At 32.0% G+C, this 25,605-nt stretch overlaps 1 protein-coding gene across 2 annotated transcripts in view; it reads left to right on the forward strand.

Moving 5' to 3' along the window:
- LOC140447782 (juvenile hormone esterase-like) overlaps positions 1 to 25,605 on the forward strand; it is a 123,274-nt gene that overhangs the window by 49,542 nt on the left and 48,127 nt on the right. For both annotated transcript variants that reach the window (XM_072540639.1, XM_072540640.1), the window contains one exon: positions 11,232 to 11,369. In XM_072540639.1, the coding sequence (XP_072396740.1) occupies positions 11,232 to 11,369 (138 nt within the window). The remainder of the gene's footprint in view (positions 1 to 11,231; positions 11,370 to 25,605) is intronic.

The raw sequence follows: 25,605 nt of genomic DNA on the forward strand, positions 1-25,605 counted from the left end.
AATGAAATAACAAATAATAATATAAAATTTGTTATTTCTTTATTTCGAAAACTTTTTCTCTCATACACCAACTATAATTTACAACGCATAGAAGCCATCTCCCACCGGCATGTTTAGAATCTGTGCATTGTAGGCTACTTTTTTGCAATTGATAATAAATAATTTATTTTCTAAGCGCATACCTTTGAAATTATACCCATTAGGCCCGAGTATTATACTTTTTTAAAATCAGCTCATTTTTATCGATCTAAAAGTGTCCTAAAATACCGGACACTTTAACTGTTTTTAACAAAAGAGCCGATGACGTCATCACTGTAATATGTATCACCTTGTATAATGAAATTTTATTGTAAAATGTAGAACATTAAATTTAAAAATCGAAGTGTTTTAGATTTTTTTAAAAAGGCTTTTCATTTAGGAAATTTTAAATTTATTCCATACTTTACGGACACACTGTATATTATAAGGTAATATTGAAAATGCTGAATTCAAACCTGCAGTTAGTGATTGTTACTAGTAAACACCCAGTTCTTATTTATATTTTTACATCATTAATTTCCATTTATAATTGCCGAGTATATGATTGATTTTTAAGCACTAATAAAGTGCTAGAAAAAACAAATATTTTAATTTATTTACATTATTTTTAAATCCTTTGTGCAGAAGTCTTTAAGTTATGGAAAACAGTGAAACCTAAATTCTATCGAAAAGTCTATCGAAAAAATATACTGAAAAATTTTTATACTTGCGGTAGTAAAAGTTGTCTTGTATATATTTTTATTGGTTTTCTACCGATTTACCTGTCACAAAACATGCATGATTTTCGAATATATAATATTTCTTATAACACAAAAAAAACATTTATGAGGTTTATAACCAAAATACAGTCGGTGGGTAACTTTTTCCTGTTTGCTATATTACTAACCGACAATATTTCACAAATTAAAAATGTATAGTATTCAAATGGCAATTTATAAAATTTCAAAACTCGTTGGAATTATAACAATACAATTACAAAATAATGTTTTATGAATTATTTTACAAAATTTAAAACTTTAATCGCTCGGGGGTAAATTTCGATAAATGGCGTTTGGTAATTTTTGCTTTTTATCAGTTGATATAATATATATATATATATATATATATATATATATATATATATATATATATATATATATATATATATATATATATATATATATATTATATAACTGTTTTGGATGGGTTATATATTTTGTCCAAACGAGTCACAAGTACTTCTTTTTTCTTATATATATATATATTTAAATATATATATATATATATATATATATATATATATATATATATATATATATATATATATATATATATATATAAATATATATAGATATATCTACTTCCGAAGTGAAAATCGAAGCGTTAATAAACTTATTTTAAAGTATAATTCTGGCTTGTTCCTAAAAAAACTTAAATTAGTATTAATGAATGTTATTTATTATATCGAATCTAAAAAAATTAAAAAAATCTTAACATTATAGTCCTCACAGATTTTAAAAACAAAAGAGTCTTTTTTCTATAGATACAAAGTACTCATAAAGAAACTAACAAGACAATTAACTCCCAAATTGAGTGTGAAACATCTAAATAATACATCAACATTTAAAATAAATGCGACATAAGACCCAGTAATCGCATCTCACCCAAACTGTTTACGATGCTACTGAAATATTTGAGTGATATTAAAATCAACATCGAAAGTGAAAGATCGAAGCACTTATGCTTCACTGACGATATCTTAGTAATGCCAGACAATCTCAAAGAAACTCAAATAGTCATTAGTAACATCTGCATCAACCAAATTAAACTTAAAAATTAATCTTAAAATCCAGAACACAGTATATTACAAACTTTGTCACTAGCAGCCACATATCCACAAATGGCGGAAATATCGAGTACGTAATATCTTAAAAATATTTAGCCAACGAACTTATCAGTCAAGATAATTATTACTTATTTATTATCAAAATTTAGAAATTAAAAGATACAGTTAGCAGAGGAGACTTTTGGAAATTTGATACTTGGAACCAATATATCAAAAGCAAGCTTTTGTGACGCATAAACTTTAATATTTAACCAAACAGTCTGAAAAAACATTACTAATAATATGGGGACCATGGAAGGGGTCCCACCAGAGCTCAAGCCTTTTGATACCGTAGGTATCTGTGATGAGTCAATTTTCCGCTTAGAGGGAGTGTGAGCCGTATGGCTAAATCTGGATAATAATAATAAAAAGTACCCAGACGATACTTATTATTCTTTATATCACTGGAGTCATCCAGAAAAACCTCCTAGAAAACATAAAAAAGCTGGGTCTAAATGAACATCTATATAAGATTATGCAGAAAGCTGTGCCACTTTCGACGTCCAGATGCGTGTGAAAATTTTTGGGAGATACACTGACGTACCAAGTCACCTAGGACTCGATAACATGGAAAGAGTCCCACTAGAGCTCAATTTTTTTGATACCGTAGGTATCTGGAATGAGTGAATTTTCCCCTTTGAAAGATTGTTAGCCGTATGGCTAAATCTGGATAATAAATGTCTGTATTAACAAACAAATCAATAATTTTCCATTACAATAAAATATTATATCAGCAGGGAGAGATTAAGTTTGTATACCACTATGTAACAGTGGCATACAACTGCTCTTCCATCTAACCCCCCGAAGATAGGATAGATAGACTATATCTAAATAATGAAATATGTATTTTACAATGGAACACAAAAATATTATAATCCACAAGGAAACTAAATTCCTGTAGCTGGCTGTATACCATGTATCACAAAAATATTACATAATTATAAAATATAATATATTAATAAATATTACATATTAAATTCATAAATTATAAACAAATAATTTTTTTAAATTTTTAAATTACTGTTCAGCTCATAAATTAATCTCTTGAACTTGACACTATAGTGTATTTTTATGTATGAGAGAGTAATAAAACAATAAATTATGTATGCAAATCCCTAAACTGTTGATACGGGTGACTCAATGAAAAACAGATATTTGTCAACAAGTTTACAGAAGTATATAGGAAAACAATTTTAAATTGAGTATGACCACCAGGTATAAAGGTTGGAGCAGAATAGAATACAATAGTTGTGAGGGTTACTAATCCCTAAATAAGGTTGCCAGTGTCGGAGTGATGGAGGTTAACAGGTACTAATGAATTTGCAAGAAATGTAAGATGTTTATTTTATTGGTTATATATAACCAATAAAAGTTTAATAAGTACCTACCTATTTGGAAAATAAAGTTTAATTCTTTAGATAAAATAAAACGTTTTATTTTATCTATTTGCAAAATAAAGTTTAATTCTTTGCCTATTTGCAAAATAAAGTTTAATTCTTTAGATAAAATAAAACGTTTTAATTTATCTGAAATGAGTGCATTCCACGAAGTAAGGGTTTCAACAATCAAACATTTAATTCTTTAATTCTAGGAATCTACGACAGTAATTGACTAGATAATTACCTTCTAAACTTATTCCACAGAAAATGTGATAGTGGGTTTTTCCATTCTGTATATAGGAAGGTCCAAGTGGCGTATTCAAAATTCTTAACAGTTCACTAAAAGTAGGTACTTCAGTTGCAAGGTGCAGTTTATTGTGTATAGTAGTGTTATGGAAAATTTGGAAGTGCCGTGTAAACGCCGAAAAATTGGTCCTCTAACAGTTAATGAAAAAACATTAATATTTAATTGTTTTAAATCATTTACAGACAAACGTTTATGTGAAAGTGTTGATGAGACCGTTGAGTTAGTTAGCAGTACACTTGGTGTTGGGAAATCTACGATTTACAGAGTTATTAAAGAAGAGAAATTTGGTAGTTTTCAAATGCCACGTAATGCTCCAGGGAAACCAAAATTTCAAATAGAATATTATTTTAAAGAAGGACTTCGACGGAAAGTGCATGAATTCTTCTTTAGACAAGAATTTCCAACATTAGATAAAGTTCTTGTCTCAGTTCGAGATGATAAGGATTACCCAGAAATGAGTCGAAGTACGTTATGGAAACTTTTAAAAGAAATAGGCTTCCGCTGGAAAAAGAATCCCAGAAAGTCTATTTTATTAGAAAGAAGCGATATTGTCATATGGAGAAGACATTTTCTAAGAACCATGAGGAATCCAAGGAAATGAGAAACCAAAAAAGAAAAATATTTTATCTTGATGAAACATGGATCAACGAGGGTCATACACCAAATAAATTTTGGCAGGATGAAACTGCTACAAGTCAAAGGCACGCTTTTGTAAATAACTTATCTACTGGTTTAAACCCACCATCAGGAAAGGGACGCAGGCTGATAATAGTACACATTGGCAGTTCAGACGGTTTTGTTGAAGGTGGTTTACTAACTTTTGAATCAACTCGTACCGGTGACTACCATAAAGACATGAACGCTGATGTCTTTCAAGAATGGTTCGAACAAATGATAGATCTTCTTCCTAAGAACTGTGTAATAGTAATGGATAAGGCAAGTTATCACTCCAGACTTATAGAAGGACTGCCCACAACCAAGTGGTTAAAAAAAGACTTGCAGAATTGGCTGAGTTCAAAAAATATTACGTACCATCCCGGATCTATAAGAAAGGAACTTTATTCGTTGTGTGCCCTTCATAAAGAAAAATTTAAAAAATACGAAATTGATGAAATTGCCAAAAATCGTGGAATGACAGTACTTAGATCCCAACCATATCATTGCGAATTAAACCCGATTAAACTGGTATGGGCACAGATAAAGAGTGAAGTTTCAAGAAAAAATACCACTTTTAAAATTCATGATGTTAAACAGTTGTTTTTGGAGGCCGTAAATAATGTAAAACCTGAAAACTGGGAAAAGGCAGTAAATCACACTATTAAAGAAGAGGAAAAAATGTGGAAGCTGGACAATATTACTGATAAAATGATCGAGCCAGTTATTATAAATCTTGGTTCTGAAAGTTCATCTTCTGAATCTGATTTGGATTTGTAACAAGTAGCTGTAAGTTTTATATTAATATTTTTATTCATCTATTTAACATACCTTAGATGTATGTAAACATCTGTTTACATACACATAACACTTTATAACACTGAAATAATTCATTTATTTTTTACAATTATTCAAAGTAATTTTTCAATTAATCTTGAGCACGCCCATGGAGTGGTCGGAGCTACCAGTTAAAATTATGCTAATTACTCTCTCGTTCATAAAAATAAACTATAGACAAATTTCTAATATTGTAGCACAAACTGTTTATATTGCAAAGAATTGAATACGAAAATGAACCTCTAAAAAAAACATGTATGTTTAGGTAAAGTGAGGGTATTCTTGTGTCTAAGATTAAGATTATGAACGTCAGTCCTAAGTTATTCGATTGTACAGGTATGGTGGAACTCTCTCTTGAATGATTTTATGGTAAAAACATAAAGCATGAAGTTTCTGACGATTTGTCATATTTAGCCACTTGACTAGAGTGAAGACATGACTTATCCTTTGAACTTTCCTGATGCCAAAAGTCAAACGCAAACAAGAATTTTGCAATTTTTGTATTCTCCATGAATCAAATTCAGTGAGACACGCATTGTAAAGTACATCACAATGATTTAATTTTGATAAAACCAGAGTATTACATAATAATGACTTGCTGGCCCTACTTAATAAATTACGGCTTTGATACAGTAATTTTAAAACGGCGTAAGCTCTTTGTAAACAAACACTTACGTGAAAAACCTCTAGGCTATTAATCTTTTCGCTAAAAATTAAATTTTCATTTCCTAATATAATGATTAGTCCAGTCGTCAGAGATTTGACCTCTAAAAGTCTACGAACAAGCTGAATTTTGCCATAACGTCAATTTTGGGACCCCAAAAAGGATGCAAAAAAGTTTACTACTTTTGCGACCCGGCTTCTCCCTAAAACGCGTCCTCATGGGGGGGGGGGGGCAGAAAAAATCGATTTATAAAAAATATGTATGCTGTACAAAAAAATATTTCGAATAAAAAATGTAGCTGAAATAGTTTTGAACAAAAATGTTTATAAGCAGTTTTTGTGTAGAATAAACCGTTCTCTCAGAAACAATGCTTGAAGCGACCGGTAATTTTGAATATCATTTACGTGCGCGAAATTAATATTAAATAACATTTGTATAAACTAGACGATAAAAATTCGATACCTTTTGATCAGAGTGTCCTATCGACAAAAATCAAAATACGTTTTAAAGGTGAAAAATGCAGCTTTTGTACACAATTCTTATATTTTAACGTAAATAAGGTCGGTTTTTGTAAAGGTGTTAAATAAATAAACGTTGCACGATTTTTGCTATTTTTACGATTCCCATGAGATCAATAAAATTTGTCACTTTCATTGACCGGTCGTAATAGAATTTTCATTGTTATAGCCCAATCTTCAATATTTATACCATTAAATTTCTTTGGCATTTAAAATATATGGCCCAAAAAAAAATGCAAAAATTTAAACTTTGAAAGTATGTACTAACAATCACACGTCATGAGAAAGGTCTCCACGAAAGCGGCATTGAGTAAAGTTTTGAACATATTTGTGCAATCAAAAAGAAGCAACTTTAAATGTTTTAGATCGTCTGGAATGTGAAAGTTTAAATTCAGTGTTTTTTAGGCAATTTTGCCAAAACTTAAAACCGAAATTTCATGGGATAGGTTTGGAAGGCTAAGATCTAACAAAGGAAATTCCACATTTAACACCTTTATAAAAACTGACCTTATTGGCGGCAACATTTAGATTTTTGTCCATTGGGCACTCTAATTAAAAGATATCGAATTTTATCGATATAATTTATTTTTTTTTTAAATTGATTGTGCGCGCGTAACTTATATTTAAAATCACAGGTGGCTTCAAGTATTGTTTCTGAGATAACGGATAATTTTACAAAAAAGTGCTAAAAAACATTTTTGTTCAAAATTATTTCAGCTATATTTTTTATTTGAAATATTTTTTTCTACGGCATATAAATTCTTGATAAATCGATTCTTTCCGTTTACCTGCTCTACAAGGGAGTGTTGTAAGGGGTGAAAGTGGTAAACTTTTTTGCGCCTTTTTTGGGGGTCCCAAAATTGACATTCTCTGCAAAATTTAGCTTGTTCATATATGATTGTTACAGGTTTAGTGGTATTTTCATCTCTGACGACTGGAATATATTGTGACTTAACGAGCTACGGAAAGGTCAATGTTGGAATAAAAGTTGAGATATATTTTTTCTAAGGGAAAGTATATATCTAAAGAGCTAAAATAAAGATTACAGATGTTCTAAATGAAAACACACATAAAGGGCAACTAAGCGACCATATGGCAAAAATAAATGGCTCTAAGAGACTAAACGCATAACAGAGTGGCGCCTTAGATTAATGGTAGATAGAGGTAGATAGAAACAAGAATAAAAACCCAAATAGAACTAACTTTGAAAGATACACAATGTGGATTCAGGAAGGACAGAAGCACGCAAGACCACATATTCACAATAAGACAAGTAAGTGAGAAAGTAATCAATAAAAATAGAGAAATACATATATGCTTTATCGATCTGGAAAAGGCGTTTGACAGAATACAAAGAAAGGACGTATGGAGGACATTAAAGGAAAGAGGAGTTGACAGGATAAAAATTGATGTAATAAAGGATATGTGCAATAATAATACAAATACGGTGAGAATTAACAACGAGGAATCCGAAGAATTTACTACAAGTCAAGGCGTCAAACAGGGATGCGTGTTGAACCCACTGTGTAACAAAAATGTGCTAATGAGTCTGAGTGACTCTATCCAGTGTAGCAAAAGGGTGAACTCTAAAATGTACCTTGATACACCAACGAACTAATATGTGGAATAACGAAAGATGGAAGGGGTTAGATAGAAATAAATTATGTAAAAGAAATAAATAAAGGGTAAATATGAATTTTAAAATATAGCAGAATTAAATGTTGGCTAGCGACTATGCAGGAGAATGACCACTTGACACTCAAAAAAGAATTCGGCCAATTTGCATGCCCTACAGAGACCGTAAGATATAAGAACTAATGACAAGAAAACCACCAAGAAATAATAGGATGAAAGATAAAAGTTGCTCTAATGAATGCTTGGGCGCCAGGAAGTTAAATGTTTTCTTCCGAGATATCTTGTATTGCTGAAATAAGAAAGATAGGTACTAATTGAAATATTAAATTTTAACCACACTTTAATAATTACCAAACTTAGGTACAGACTATTTTAAATGCTTATATACTAAACCACCACCTCTTATGTACAATTAACTTAGTTATATTTACAGTAAAATCCCTGAATATAATTATAAAATAATTTACCCCTGATATACCCCTTAATTTCAAATCGTGACAAAAGTTATACCCAATAATAATGTATAAATAATAAATATAATTATATACTACTCACTAATAATTTAGTTTTCGTTCAAGAATTGTTTAGGTTTTCAAGTGAAAACTCTGTGGATATGTGTGCACACGATAACCTAACAAAGAGAAATTCAAGGGAGAGTTATAACCTCATCCCTTGGTAGACAATAAATAATTAAATTAAGTTACAGTGATTAATGTTTTAAGAAAATTGAAGGTATTTATTATTAAGGATATATATTTAAATTAAAAGTGGAACCAAAAGTTAAAACCTTGAAGAGGACGTAGCAAAAGTTATTTAAAATAATTGAATGAGAAACAAAAATAAAAGTAAGTTCTTCCTGCCGGTTTCCGTAGGTTGCCCTTGAAGATGATCCGGTGGAGAACTAGACTCAGGTGGTAAAAGGTATACCAAACCTGGATTCCCTGTATCAGGTACTCTTAGACAAATAAGTCAACTTAAAATTCTTCTTAATTTTCAATAAAAACCAATGAACTTGAAACTTCTTCCCCTTGTCCTTATTAAGTACAACCCAAAAAAAACTAAAAAAGATTTCTTCCCCTGACTTGCAACTGGATTCTAGGAGTAGGCTAAAAAGGAACAATTGTGTTACTTCATGTTCTTTGTACATACAAAAGGTAAGGAAAAACACAAGGGTTATCAACCTTGAAAGGCGATACAAGAAATGTCAACAAGTGACCTAAAATTGAAATAAAAACCTTAATGGTTTTCGGTAAATAGTGACCTTCGAATGGTGTGACAATGTTTTTATAATGTATGGATATATTAAATAGATAGTTTTAACGGAAAGCATGATCTTTATATATTATAGAATAGGAAAAAAAAAGAAATAATAGCCGGTTTAAACGGTATGAAATTGAAATAAATAATTGTTTGCTTTCACTCTTGAAAGGAAATAAAATTTGAGATAGAAATAGAATCTAATACTTATAATTTATTTAGGTATAAAACATTTTCCTTATGAAATAAGGTGAAATATGGCATGTATAAAATATATGAAATACCTATCAAAGAAGAAATTAAAAATAGATCTGAATTTTACTAACAATGGCGGACGATATGAAGGATTTTTCCTTATAATTTATTTGTAATTTCATCTTACCGGCTAGGGTGACCCAACTGAAAGTATCCTCGTACAAACAACAAAATAACTCAACTGATTTCTTCTAAAACAAACTCTCTTGACAATAAAATAAACTTAAACTCAATTCGGGAAAAAATGGCACTTCCCAGCCTCTACTACTCTGATCGAAACGATCTTTCTTCGATCACATCCAGTTGACAAGTGCCCTGTTAAGGTTCTACACGTCGTCAAGTGGATGTACTTTCAGAATCTTACCACTGGTGGCGCAGTTTAATGCCAACCTTAGAAAATAAGATTTACTGGGAGTTATTTAAATATTTAGTTTAAGAATATTTTAATATGAATTTAATTTAGAATTAAATTAAAAGATTCCAGTCACAAAAAAAGGTAAATGATTATTTAAGTAACGGACTCGTTACAACTGCTGTTCTCAGTAGTACTGGATGAAGCAATAAAGAAAGCCAAGAGAAGAATGAGAAAACTAACATTAGGATACTGGCAAATGAAACATACTCAACTATCAGAGCTTCTATTTGCAGACGACATGGTTTTGATAGCAGTAAACAGAGAAGACCTACAGAACAACCTTGAAATCCTAGTAGAAGAACTGTTAAATATAAATATGAAAATAAATACAGAGAAACCAAAAATAATGATAAGTTCAAATAAGAGAAAGACACACGCAATACAATTAAACGGAAAACAACTAGAACAAGTGGAACATTTTAAATACCTAGGAATAATAATTGAATCAAACGGTAAACAAGATATGGAAATAAATGAGAGAATGGGACGAACAGGAAGCTTATTTAACACTATGAAAACAACATTTTTGGGGAAAAAAGAAATACCGGAGAAGGTAAAAAGGGCAGTCGTTAAATCAGTAGTTAGACCTACAATCATGTATAATAGCGAGTCATGGACATTGACTGGGAGACAAAAATCTAGAGTCAAGGCTATGGAAATGAGGTTCCTGAGGAAAATAGCAAACAGAAAGAGGACAGACAAAATACGTAACGAAACAATCCGAAAAAACGTTAAACTAGAACCAATTAACGAAAAAATAGTAGAGGGGCAACTAAGATGATTCGGGCACGTGTGTAGAATGCCAAATAAAAGATTAACAAAACGAGTGTTTGTAACGAGAGCGCAAGGGAAAAACAAACGAGGAAGACCAAGAGTTAGGTGGGTAGAGACAACAGTGCAAAACTTAACTCCACCAGCATTACACCTAACGGTAGAAAGGCTTAGGACTAAGTAAGTAAGTAAGTAAGAGGTAGATGTAGACATTCAATATGGTGGACGGGTGATATAAAGAAAGTTACAACAAAAACTGGATTTAATTGATTTACACTAGATTTATACTGGATTGATACAAGATCCTGCTACCGATCTTTAACTTTTACTTTTAAATTTTAACTTTTTAATAACTGAAAGAGGTCTATGTTCAGCAGTACATAATAGAGGCAGTGAACATAGTGATAATTAGATTATTGATAAAAGTTCTTCTTCTTCTCCTGTTTGTTGGTGTCCATCCTTTTTACATATTGAAAATGACGTTGATCCGCATAACTTTGTTAATAGTTTTTCTGAATAAATGGATGATCATCAATGAAGGCTTAAAAACAAAGTTATTTAAAGTAATTTTTATGTCTATAAAAAGAAAAAGCAGCACATATGGGGTTAAAACTAAACAAAAACCACTTGTTTCAGGCTCCGCAACCTCCAGAACCTTGGACCGGCATTAGAGATGCAACGAAAGTGGGCAGTCCAGTTTTTCACAAAGAAACTTTTACCAACTCTTTTCTTGGCAGCGAGGATGGGGTCAATCTTAATGTTTATACTAAAAAGGTAAGCAGATTTTCCGTGTATTAAATTCCACATTAATATTAACTCTAGTCATGTATTGTTCTGAAGCTATTTTCTTGTGGCATCTTAAAGCGATTACTATTTTAATGGGAGTAAGCCACAATTAAAGTTAAACATTAATAAATTAAACAAATTTTGTTTTTTGTTACTCGGTGAAAAATTCTTCTAATAATTTAATTTTATCTAACTCATTGATAATGACAATTCAGACATATATTACACATTTTAAAGTAGACCTCTTTAAAATGATATTGCCAATATAGCTGAGTTGCATTCCTGGGACGACTTTATTGTAAGATAGTTCATTCGATTACATGAAATTAACTTTAACTTAAGAATATTCGTCAGAAAAATCATTCCATGTGATTCGTATTTACAAAACAACCACATGCCATGATGACAGTAAAATTCTCCTGTTAGTAATTCTACAGTAAAACATGAGAAAAAAATCAGGAAAAAAAACTCGTAATACTATCCCGACGTGGTAAGTATTTGGTCATACATTAAGTTTACTCTCAATAAACACCAAACTCTGATTTTATGTGTATGTTATTTAAAAAATTTGAATGATGTATCCTCGATATGTTACTGACTTATTATTAGGGGTATTTTCGTTTTAATGCATTTCTCTTTTAATATGAGTAACCAGACCTTACTGCATTAATTAGAGCAATAATTAAGGCCTCTTCTTTAATTTTTTTCTTTGCACTATCTATTTCTTTTCGGACTTTACTTGAATAGTTCCATTGAATGCTATGTTAATTTTTCCATTCGCATTTACATATTTGAGATCTATCAAATTCTCTATTTGTAATGTAAGATTGATGTTCACTTATTCTAACATTTAATGGGCTCGATGTTTCACCTAAATAAAACTGATCGCATTTACATATTTTACATATTTACAAGGTATTTTATAAATACAATGCTTTGCTATGTTCTTTCTTGTTCATTGTTAGGTTTATTTTATCTAAAACTTTTATCTCATGTAATCCAATGAACGGTAATAAGCGGAAAAGGTCGACAATAAATTAATAATAACACAGGAATAATTTTAAGGAAATGATAATTTGTTTTAAAATTATATGAATGAAAAACATATTAAACAAAACTAAGTCTATTTGTTCGTTTTCATCGTATTCTTACGAGTAATTAAGAACCTGTTTAACTCCGGAGCGCTGTAAAATCCAGAAAAATTATGAAATTATTTGTAGTGAAAATTATTCTTTGAAGAACACTCTTTAATATAGTTCTGATGTGATTTTATTGTAAAATGATTAAAAAAGTTATAAGGCCCAAAAGCAATTTTTTTTATTTATTTTTGTTAACAGTGTCAATTTAACACCAAAAAGTAATAAAAGTCAAATGTAGCAAATTATGAACAGTTTAATTTGCTACAAATAATTGCAAATAACATTTTTTGTAGGGTTGCTAGAGTTGAGAACTTAGAAAAAGTAGATATATTTGTCTATTTAGGGGTCAAAATCATACAGGACAACACTGGCAATGTAGAGTTTAGCAGAAGAATCATCCTCACCAATATGGCATACGTATCATCGATATATCATCGATGTATCATCGATATATCATCGAAATATCATCGATATTTAAATGTCGATGAGCTCAATATTTAAATCACGTTACGTATATCAAAGAACTAAAATAAAAATCTACTAGACAATAATCCGACCGATAGTGAGCTATGGATGTGAAACTGAGGTGTTGACTTAAAAATCTGTAAACCACATAGATGTCTTTGAAAAAAAGTTACTGAGACAAATACTAGGCCCTATTAATAAGAACAATAGATGGCGGATCACATATTAACTTTTAAAAAAACTATTGAATGTATAAATGTAGGGAAAGAGACCTATTGGAAGACCGAGAAAGCGATGGGAGAATGATGTGGACGATCTCCGGTCTGCCGGCCTAGTGCCAACAGAAGATGACCTTTCCATGAAAATCACCGAACATTCACAATCATTTGGTGCAAAAAGGATGCAGGTCCGGAGCTGCACCCTTCTAGCACCAAATGAGTGAGGAGGCAGATACATAAAGACGTATAACTCCTTTATTTATTACCGGATCTACATCGTTCTTATACCAGTCAATCCGCCAATTTTTTTTAATTATGGCATATGTTTCCACTCAAAACGGTCTAAATATAGAGCTGCATCCTTCTTACAGCAAACTCCTCAATTAAGTCTCATTTATTTCTAACTAATTAGGCATTATTACGGTATGATACTTTTTAAAATCCAACCAAAATTAATGTAAATATGAGAAAAAATGTTTTTGTTTGTTAGAAATTTTTTATGTTTAGTTTGTAATATGAGTATTTTAATATTTTTTTATCAGGCTGGAAAACATAATTAGACTGAATTTACTCAAGAATCACCTTCATGTGATACCCAAAAATAAAGTTCAAGAGGTCGCCCAGGTGAAAAAATTGGTTAAAATAATTTGTTTTTAAATTGTAGAAATCAATTTTTTCTGCCGGACAAATGTTTTTAGTTTTGTGAATCATTCTAAACAAAATAGGTTTCACGTAGTTTTTCTGTAAACTTAATCGTTTTCGAGTTTGAAGGCTCAAAAACACAAGTAAAAATCATTATTTTGAATTCACCAAGGGCCTAAACCTTGTTCTATCTTTTCGCGGTAAGTATTTTTGGCTTATTTCATGTTATAATATTTTTTTTATTCGTTAATCAAGCGCCTATGCTATTCACGCTATTTTTTTTTTTTAATTTGGGAATAATGTATTCTCAAACCACGATTCAAAAAGCGTCCCTTCGATGTCTTGGTGGTAGTCTAGAGAACTATCCCATAATATGTTGTCCTCCGCAATGTAATACGCAAATTTGCTTACCTCTAGAATGGGGTACATCTATTTGGCATTTTCTCGTACCGTTTGTCCAGGCTTTATCTATCGTTTCGTGAAAATCAAACTAAGTCTCGTCCATATAATAAATTTCTTGACGCTCACTGCGGTATTGTGAAATATTTTCGATATATTCATTCCTCTATTTTATTGGGTGCCTACTTTTCATTATGGTTTGTCTCTTATTGACAGTTTTATATTTGAAACCATTTTTGATCAAAAATCTGCCCAAAGTCTTTGTGGAACAATCATCAACAATATGTTTTCCTTTAAATTTTGCCATGATATTGTTTAGGTTGGGCATAACTTTAGCTGCATACATATTATATATTGTCTCACCAATAGGTTCCAAGAGGTGACGTTAAATTCACAAATCCTTTCTTGTTGTTCTACTTTTCGAACCTGTCTTTATTAAACGGTACATAGTTGCACAAGAAATTTTTGTTAAAATCGCCGTTTACATAACAGCTTCAAATTTGGTCATTATTTTAGAAAGTCCATAAAATACATCTAACACCATATTTTGCTCAGCTACTCACAAATTCTTCCTTTGCTGAGTACTTGGCCCCGCACTTTCATCTCCATCTTCTAAATTATCCGCAGGTTCATTTTCGTCATGTAAACGCACCTAACTTTCTCATGGCCGCCACATATTTTTCTTTGATAAATACTTAATATATCACTACACTTTTTTTCGACAAACTCTGGCTGAAAGAACCACAAAATATACTGCTTAAGAATGACTAATTCCTTTATTTAAATATTGTGACAATGATCTCGCCCCATTTAATTATTCTACGAAAATGTACTTATTAAGTACTTATCCATTACCGGAAATATAAAATTTGTAAATTTGTATTTAAGTCAACCATTTAAGAATTTCTCTTAATTATTATTAAATGTTATAGACGAAGACATCGTATTTTTGATAACATTTCACAAAAATATTTAACGATGATTTGAAATAAGTTTTACTTCTTTTTGTGTGTATCAATAATTAGTGTTTATTGACGAACCCACAAAACAAAATGTCTACTTATTTTCGTAACTGAAAAATATTTTGTTTTGCCCGTCCTAAGTTTAGAAAAAAGATGAACGCAAGTATTTTTTTAATAGTATATAGCGAGATTGTTTACTGCTAAAAACCATTGTTCCGATCAATTTGTAAAAACATTTAAACAAAATAATAATTCAAAATTTAACACTGCTTCGGTAATTTTATTTGAATGTTGGATAAAGGTTAATACAACTCTGTAATGTCTCTACAGGGGTCTGTGTTACAATAGGTATCAATAGCGGATTATCAGCAGGTTGTTCTTTAAAATTTCGCATAGATCTTGTCCCTCACTATATATACAAAATATATATTTTATAGGTGAAGTAAAATAAAATTGTTCTCAAGCTATTTTCTTGTAGCATGTTAAAGTAGTTATAATTACTTTAAGCCAATTAAAAAGTGAAAATGTCTCAATTTTACATTTGATGTTATATGAAGTGAAAAATAAAATCTTGTATGTACCAATACTGCAACGCCACTGCGTATTTATTTCTATTGTCTACGCGATAAAATATTTCGTGAAACTGCTCGTCACTATAATTGAAACTAGATATGCCTAATATTTAAAATTTCATGTAGTAATGACATGACGTGCATAACTGCTAACTGATTTTCCAATATTTCTCCCGAAAATAATCTACAATATTGCCATATTTTCGTAGTGTGACCAAATGATTTTTTAGACACTATAGTTTGCATATTGTGAAATATCTTGGCAAATAATTCTATTAAAAAAACTGTTACTAATAATTAAAACATTAAGGTTTGTCTTCCAGTGCAGACATATTTTTCGTGCACTAATATTTTATTCTGATATTTTGTTATTTTATTATACTAAAAATATTGTTCAACAAATGTCTGTTTGAAGGTAAAATACCTAAACAATGGAGAAATACCATTGCCAGAAAACACAATCTTAATACATAAGAAAGGAAACCAAACAGATCTAAACAACTACCGTCCCATTTCCCTTTTGTCACAACTATATAAAACCTTCACAAGAATAATAAACAACCGACTAACCTATAAACTTGATAACTACCAACCAATGGAACAGGCCGGATTCAGGAAAGGATACAGCACAATCGACCATCTACATGCGCTTAAAATCTTAATTGAGAAAACCAATGAATACAACCTTCCGCTGTACTTAGCATTCGTAGATTATGAAAAGGCTTTCGACAGCATTGAACACTGGGCGGTGGACGAAGCTCTGGTCAATAGTAGCATAGATTCAAGATACCAACAATTGATACATGATATTTACCAAAAAGCAACCATGACCGTAATTCTAGACGACAAATTAATAACGGATAATATAAAAGTTAAACGAGGAGTCCGACAAGGCGATATAATTTCACCTAAACTGTTTACCTTGACCCTCGAAGATATAATAAAATCAATAGATTGGAAAAATAGAGGAAAATATATTAACGGAAAGTACCTAAATCACCTTAGATATGCGGATGATATACTCCTGATCTCCTCGGAACGACAATAACTAGAATTAATGCTGAATGAACTTCATGAAAAATCACTGCAAAAAGGCCTAAAAATTAACTTTAACAAAACAAAAGTAATGACAAACACGGAAGACCAAGAGGCAATAAAAATACAAACAGAAAAAATAGAACAGGTAAATGAGTATATCTATTCAGGACAAGCAATCAGAGCTAACAGAGAAAATCAAACAGCCGAAATATCGAGAAGAGTAAGAATGGGATGGGCAGCGTTCGGCAAACTTTCTTTCGTTCTAAAAAATCAAACAATCCCTCTATACTTACGAAGCAAGGTATATAACTCCTGTATAATACCGGTGCTCACCTACGGAGCACAGACATGGACATTTACACAGGCCAATTTGGATAGGATAAGGAAGGCACAAAGAGCGATGGAGAGACAAATGTTGGGTATATCACTTAAAGATTGAAAACGTAACCAATGGATCAGAACCAGAACAAAGACAGTAGACGCGATAGAACAAGCAGCAAAACTGAAATGGAAATGGGCTGGACACAATGAACGTCTCCAAGACGGACGATGGAACAATGCCATCGGAAAGTGGCGTCCATACAATGCAAAGAGATCAAGAGGCAGACCACAGATGAGGTGGAAAGATGACATCAGGAAACAAGGAGGTCCCACATGGCAGAGAACAGCTCAAGATAGGGAAAGATGGAGAAAACTGGGGGAGGCCTACATCCAACAATGGAAGGATAGAGAATAGGTTCAAAAAAAAATATTTTATTATATTAATTTTAATATTTTTCTAGCTTTGTTTTATGTTTGGATATCTTTGTTTCTTCTTTTCATTGTCTTTGATGTTGAAATCATGGTATATATATATGTATATATATATATATATATGTATATATATATATATATATATATATATATATATATATATATATTTGTGGTTTGAACTGTTCTAAAATATTTAAAGAAAAATATCATAATATAAATCTAATTTCATCGGCGAATAAACTCGATTTAATAAATAAATAGGAAAATTATTTCTGTAAAAACCAAATAGATAAGAATGAGTAATGGTTTTTCTAAGTTATTATAAAGCAGATACATATCGATATGATAGCAATAGTCAGTTTGTATTAAACAATTTTGTCAAAGTCACAGGTATAATAATTCTTTGATTACAAAATAGAAATCTTTTGTACACAATTATTTGAAAGTCAGGAGAAAGCTTTAAGTAAAAGATGAAGGTATATATTAATCTTCATGTTGTATTATATTGTTATATCGAATCTTGTAAAGAAAAAGAAAGGAATTATTCATGCAATTGGAAAAACCAAATGATATAAGGTCACGGCGACAGCGAGTATGTTTACTAAGAAAGTACTGAATCTGATTGGTAGAAGCGTAAGGTAGAGGGAAACGACGCCAAGCTGATTTTGCGATGCCGGACGAGATTTTACTGTATTCTAAAGTTCTGAATATGGTTCTTTTGTTGCTCCATAGCCTGCAGTAAAAGTGAGCAGAGTTTCTTGTAAATAAAAATTGTGTATAGTGTTTGATGTATTTGTGGAACAAGCTAAAGGAATGGTAGCAGTTCAAAGCGGAATTTACATCCTGTAGTAAGGAAAACAGGTGTAGTATATATGTAGTGCTAATCGATGAAGAAAAAATCCTTTCGATTAGTAAGAAAGTATGATCCTGTGGGATAGGTGGTTATCCAGGAGGTGTTTTGGAGAAACTGTAGCGGCGTTAGTGTGTGTGAGAAACTTTCTGTTGCTTCTTTTTCAACTGCACAATGTTTTCATTCAGAATCTGTGAGGGTACGTGAGAAAAAAGCAATTGGTTTTCCAGATTGATTGCTTCGCTTATGTAATCATAGACTATTATGCGAGAAAAAATTTATTAAAAACATGTACTTATCTTTATCTTCTAGCTATTTATCTTTAGATTCATGCGCATTAATTAGATTATAGTATAAGAAACATCCTTTAAGTTTTAAAATACACATTCTGGGGCTAATGGCTGTGAAGTCTCTTATTATATCGTTGACTCTCTTGTTTACAATGAATCCCGTGTATTTAGGAGAGCAGCTATGGAAACTCGTATGGCTCCTTTTTCCATTATATTGTTTTCCGTCCACCTTATTTCTTGTATGGCAATTATGTTTATTTTGTATCTTTTTAGTTTGTTTAGGAGACTTTGCTTGTATACAAAAAAAGAAAAACCCAAACTACATAATCACCAAATTATAGGATACATAAAAGTGGAAAGAATAAGATACGTAAAACACGTAGAAGTATTTACAAAAACGAAAATACAAAAAAAAAGAATGTGTCAGATTACAAAAAATTTAAGAAATAGAATAACGGGAAGACCTAGAATAAAATTTTCGGTTGCAAAAGACCTAAAGAGATTACATAATATTAACAATTGGAAAAATTAGGTCAGAACAAGAAGTAATGTAACACATATTATAATAAGATTTGATTGCATTCAATATTTCTTTCTTTAATATTTTTGCTTCTTATTGCCTTTTATTGTATTTGTTCTTAAAATACTAATAAAATGAGATATTAAAAATTAATCTTACTTGCTAAGATATTTGCGTAGCTTTTATTATACAGTGTGGAAACCACTTATGGAATAAAATTGTTTGTGTCCTTATTATAGAAAATAATAAAAAACTCGGGGACACTTTAAATTTTAAATTTAAATGTGCGCTTTTTAAACATAAATTTAAATGTACAGGGTGATCCACGCAAGTCTGGTATAGTCCATAATCCTTATTTGTAATGAAACACCCTGTATATTTTCATGTTTTTAAAAGATTTTTAATAACCTGATTTTAACGGACTATATCATGTAGGGTCTGTAATGAATAATACAAGATGACATTTTGAAATTACCAATTTATCACGTGGTATGGTATTATTTTAAATTAGCTAAATACAGACAATACATTTCTACTCTAAGTGTCAGTATATTGGGGAAAATTTCTGTTTAGTAACCGTGTTAACATTTTTTGTCATGAACAGGTAAAAACTGTCTAGATAGTCTGCTAATTAAACTAAATCCTAATTCCTAATTAAAAGCTAATTTCGTGCAGAAATAAAAAAAGGAAATTATAGTTTATTCGTCTTCCGGGTTTGGACCGTGTCATTTGTGAGTGACCCAAAAGTGGGTTCATCTCGACGTTTCGCTACAATTGTATGTAGCTTCTTCAGGAGAACAAAAAAAGAAAACAAAAGACAGGAAGATGGGTATTTAGCAACGGTAACTCAGTTACTCAACGCAACCAGAGGCGAATACTAACTACCAAGATGGGCATTTGGTCACAGTAACTCAACTACTTAACGCAGCCAGAGGTGAAAACCAAATGCCAGGACAGGGATTCACGTCCAACAGCTCAGAACACTAACGCGTCGAGAGGCGGGGAGTGAATCCGACGATTACTCCGCTACCGCTCTATTTATAGTCGCGGTGACCTGTCGTGTCGGGACGTATCGGCACACTCCGTGGCGCGAACGTCAAGAAGCGCGCGCTGGCCAATCATGTGGCTGCATCGTGGTAGCGGGACTGGACGGCGGCTCTAGACTGAGATTCCAGATGGGAGACAAGTAGTATCCTTCCTCTCGATTGATGTTATGTGGATTTTTTCGAATCTCTAGAGATTCACGGATTTTCCTGGAATAAAAGAAGGGGCTCTTAGAAATAATATGGGTTTTTTCGAACAATATGGAATGACCGGTTTCTTGGCAGTGTTCTGCAACTGCAGAATGGGAGAAAAGACCTGATCGAATGCATCTTTGATGCTCTTGAATCCGAGTTTTGACGGAACGACCAGTTTTGCCAATATACACTTGTCCACATAAACAAGGAATAGAATAGACACCACAGAAAGATAGGGGCGGTAATGGGTCCTTAGGAGAGGGTAGATATTGTGAGATTTTCTTGGGTGGTCGAAAAGTAGTCCTGATACCTTCTTTGCGAAGAATTTTGCCAATCCTATCAGTGACACTTCGAATATACGGAAGAAAAGCCACAGGAGTATTACCCGAAGATTCTGAATTTGTCGTCCTAGGGTGTAAAGGGGGATGTAGATGTCGGTGTGTAATATTTTGAATTGTGGACTTGGAGTAACCGTTGGCGACAAGGGTTTTTTGCAGATGGCCAAGTTCTTCTCTAAGGTTGTCAGGTTCAGAAATCGAAATGGCCCGATGGATGAGAGAGTTGATCACAGAATTCTTTTGGGCAGGATGGTGGTGTGATGAAGCATGTAGGTAACGATTCGTGTGAGTCTTGTTTCTATAAACAGAGTGACATAATCGGCCATTGGGCTTGGAGGTGACTAACACATCGAGAAAGGGAAGGGACCGATTATTTTCTACTTCCATTGTAAATTTTATACTCGGATGTTGTGAGTTAAGATGATCTAGGAAGGGAGAAAGGGTATGTTGACCATGGGGCCAGATGATAAATGTATCATCAACGTAGCGGAACCACGATGCAGCCACATGATTGGCCAGCGCGCGCTTCTTGACGTTCGCGCCACGGAGTGTGCCGATACGTCCCGACACGACAGGTCACCGCGACTATAAATAGAGCGGTAGCGGAGTAATCGTCGGATTCACTCCCCGCCTCTCGACGCGTTAGTGTTCTGAGCTGTTGGACGTGAATCCCTGTCCTGGCATTTGGTTTTCACCTCTGGCTGCGTTAAGTAGTTGAGTTACTGTGACCAAATGCCCATCTTGGTAGTTAGTATTCGCCTCTGGATGCGTTGAGTAACTGAGTTACCGTTGCTAACTACCCATCTTCCTGTCTTTTGTTTTCTTTTTCTTTTTTTGTTCTCCTGAAGAAGCTACATACAATTGTAGCGAAACGTCGAGATGAACCCACTTTTGGGTCACTCACAAATGACACGGTCCAAACCCGGAAGACGAATAAACTATAATTCTGACTCTGGCCGTGGAAGCCTACGATTTCATTTAAAAATGAAATATTGAACTGAGACCCACCGAATTGAGATTTTAATGATGATCGGTTACGGGGAGAATTGTAGAAGTCGAGGTCAAGTTATTTAATCAGAGGTATCCTCAGTTGCCAAATATTGCGCAAGGTACTGTGTCTAAAATTTATGCACAATTCAGAGAACTTGGATACGTCAAACCATTAAAAAGAAAACCGAACTTCATTGGAGATGAGGTGAAAGTGGATATTTTGTTAAGTGTCGCAGAGAATTCAACGTCAAGTTCACGTCAAATTGCACATCAAAATAATATGAGGCACACAACTGTCCTAAGGCGTCTCCATGAAGAAAAACTTCATCCATATAAATTAACTTTTGTACAGGAGCTAACAGAAGACGATCCTGATTGTACAATGGATTTCTGCGAAAGAATGATCGATAAAATTAACACAAATGAAATGGATCTTGGCACAATTTCTTCTGATGAATCAACATTTACATTAAACGAAGAGGTAAACCAACAAAACTGTAGATATTGGTCAGCGAAGAATCCTCATTGAATGCGTGAGACACACAGTCAGTATCCTCAAAAGTTGAATGTTTGGGCAGGAATTATAGGAAATCATATTATTGGTCCTATATTTGTAGATGGTAATTTGACAGAGGAAAAATATTTAAGCATGCTAAGAGACGATGTTGGCTAACTTATATCCCAATTCAATAAATCCGACCCTACCGCATGAAATTGTCTGGTTCCAGCAGGACGGTGCAACACCTATGCTTTAATGGTGAGAAATTACTTGAATGAAATCTTCTTCAATAAATAGATTGGACGAAAGGGTACTATTTAGTGGCCAGCTAGGTCGCCAAATCTTATGCCTTTGGATTTTTTCTGTGGGTTATCTCAAGAACAAAGTATATGCAACAAAATCAACTAGCATTAATGACCTCAAAGAAAGGATAACTACAGAAATACGGAATATTTTACCTCAAACTTTAAACAAAGTTCGGGACAAGTTTTATAGGAGACTTACCAACAACAGGGTGAAGAAAATTTTGAGCATTTATTTTAATGTAATCCTATCAATTACCTCGGGTATTCTATGAATTAATTGTCTTAAAGAAAATTATACTCAATTTCAAAATTTCACCTTGTATGATGCATAATAGACTATGCACGATATAGTTCGTTGATATCAGGTTGTTAAGGAGCTTTTAAAAACATAAAAATATACAGGGTGTTTCATTTAAAATACAGATTATGGACTATGCCAGACTTGCGTGGATCACTCTGTACATTCAAATTTATGTTTAAAAAGTGCATATTCGAATTTAAAAGTTAAGGTATGTCAACATGTTTTATTATTTTCTAAAATAAGGACACAAACAATTTTATTCCATAAGTGGTTTCCACATTGTATATATTATGCAAATAATTTTAGTACGCACAAAATATAAGCAATAAAAATTGACATAAAATCACCAATGATCGTCTCTGGAAGATTGTTGTATTTAGGAAATTTGGTTTTAATTTTTACGACTTGATTTTAAAAATAATATATTACCAAGTAAGTTATTGACGGGATTTTTTTTCAGATTTAATGAAATGACGCAAAACTAAGACAAAAAGTAGTGTTTTTATAACGTGTCGACCAAGGTTACTTTTTGACTAATTAAATACTTATTTTTGCAAAATTTTAATATATTAAAAAAGATCTGAAACTGTTTTCTTATGTAGCCTCAATTGATTGTAATATTGTTATTTAACTTTTTTAAAATGTTTTTATAGTCAACTTGTATGGCTGTTATTATTTTCCAAATTTTGGAGGCATATAAGAGTAGTCAAAAACAGCAACAAGAACATACCAACAGTAGTCGATTAATAGAAAGCCAGAGACACATCATCTACAAGGTTCTGAAATTACTTTCGTGTGGCATGTCAAATTCGGTATTAAGTTTATATGGGATTGAGCCAGAATTATTGTTTGTAATGAAAATCAGATTTTTAACCAACTAAATGTAAAAATGCAGATCATAAATGTGGGAAAACCAAGTTTTGCATACACTGTAAAAATGGTGACCATTTAACAATATCTAAAAACTGCCCTTTTTAGGAGAAGCAGAAAAAAATTAAGACCATTATGATAGAGCAACAAACTTTTTTAGAAGCAAAATTATACTGTGAAAATTCATTATCCGGCCAAATTAGTCACAATCCTTTTTCTGTTCTTTCAAATTATGATAAAGAATTTCCCACACTCCCTGTAAATAATAAAAATATTTCTATAAATCGACCCAATATGAGTATGAGACAAACTCAAATTCCAACTCACCTTCAAAGTAATTTTGATAGTGAAAACCTTTCTATGGGAAAGAAAAGAAAAGCCAACTCCCCTCCTATTCAATCGCCAGTACAGCAACCAATTTTTCCCTTCACATTTGGACCCCCACAACCCTTACCACCTAACCCATACAAACCAAACTATGAAAAAACTGATAACAAAAATGAATTAGCTAAATGTGTGTCAACTTTTATAATCAAGCTTTAAAGTAACATTCATACATTGGAAGACATTATAACAATAGACGATAAAATAATAATTTTAGGTTTAGAACAAGTATTTTATACAATAGATAATAGTAACTTTAATGTCTCTTAAACATTCTTTTAAAATAAGTCGGTGGAACGCTAGATCTGCGGTTTTCAATAAAGGCAGCTTAAAGAATTATTTAAACAAAGGAAAAATAGACATTCTACTTCTCAGTGAAACATGGTATAAAAAAAATTTGCAATATTGATTTAATGGTTACAATCTTATCAGGAATGACAGGCACGACGGTTTTGGCGGCGTTGCATTTTATTTAATTAATAATTCAATATCTTTTAGTGAATTACAGTTAAATTCTAATTTATATAAGGATATTCAAGTTTGTGGTACAAAGATTAAATACGAAAAAAGTGAATTAAGCATATTATTTATATACAGATCGCCTAAAAGTAAAAGCACAGTAGATGATTGGACGAATATTTTCTCGGAAGTAAGTAAATCAGCAATTATAGGTGGATACTTCAACGCTCATATACAATCTGGGGATCGAATTTTAACGACGTAGTTGGAAAACAACTTATAACAGCTGCAGATGATTTGGTTTATATAGTAATGAATAACGGCCAACCAACTATTCTTACCTGACCTGATCAAAATATTTCAGCCATCGATGTAACTTTTGCCTCGCCTGAACTAACTAGTAAAATAATCTTGTCCGTCTATCCAGATAGTTTAGGCTCAAACCTTGTTATCATTAACATGGAAATGAATTGCAAAAATAAAATTGAAAAGAGTAATCCTGCAAGCAAGTGAAACATAAAAAAGGCCAATTGGTATTTATATGCATCTTCTGTTGAACAATTTTTTGATAAGCAGTACCAAATGGAAAATATATTATAAAAAAAAAACAGTTTCTTAATAGATGGGATCAACCAGGTAGCAGAAATTTCAATTCCACAGTATAAACCTTTTAAAAACAAAATTCGAAACCCTCTATCTTGGTGTAATAGGGACTGCGATAGAGTCATCAATAAGAGACAAGAATCCCTTTCAATATATAAACATAATTCGAATTTTGAAAATTATTTGAAATGCCAAGAGACCATAGCAAACGGTAAGAAAAAACTGAAAGCAATAGCCAAAATCCGCTGGAAAATTGTTTCTCCGCCTTAAATAAAAATACTACATCATCACCTTTATGGTATCAAGCCAGCAAAATAAACAAAAAACCAATATCGAACACAAAATGCTTTGACAGCACATTAGAGGAAAACTTTTTTGATCAAATAACA

The sequence above is a fragment of the Diabrotica undecimpunctata genome, chromosome 8 (assembly GCF_040954645.1).
Source record: "Diabrotica undecimpunctata isolate CICGRU chromosome 8, icDiaUnde3, whole genome shotgun sequence".
NCBI classification, from domain to species: domain Eukaryota; kingdom Metazoa; phylum Arthropoda; class Insecta; order Coleoptera; family Chrysomelidae; genus Diabrotica; species Diabrotica undecimpunctata.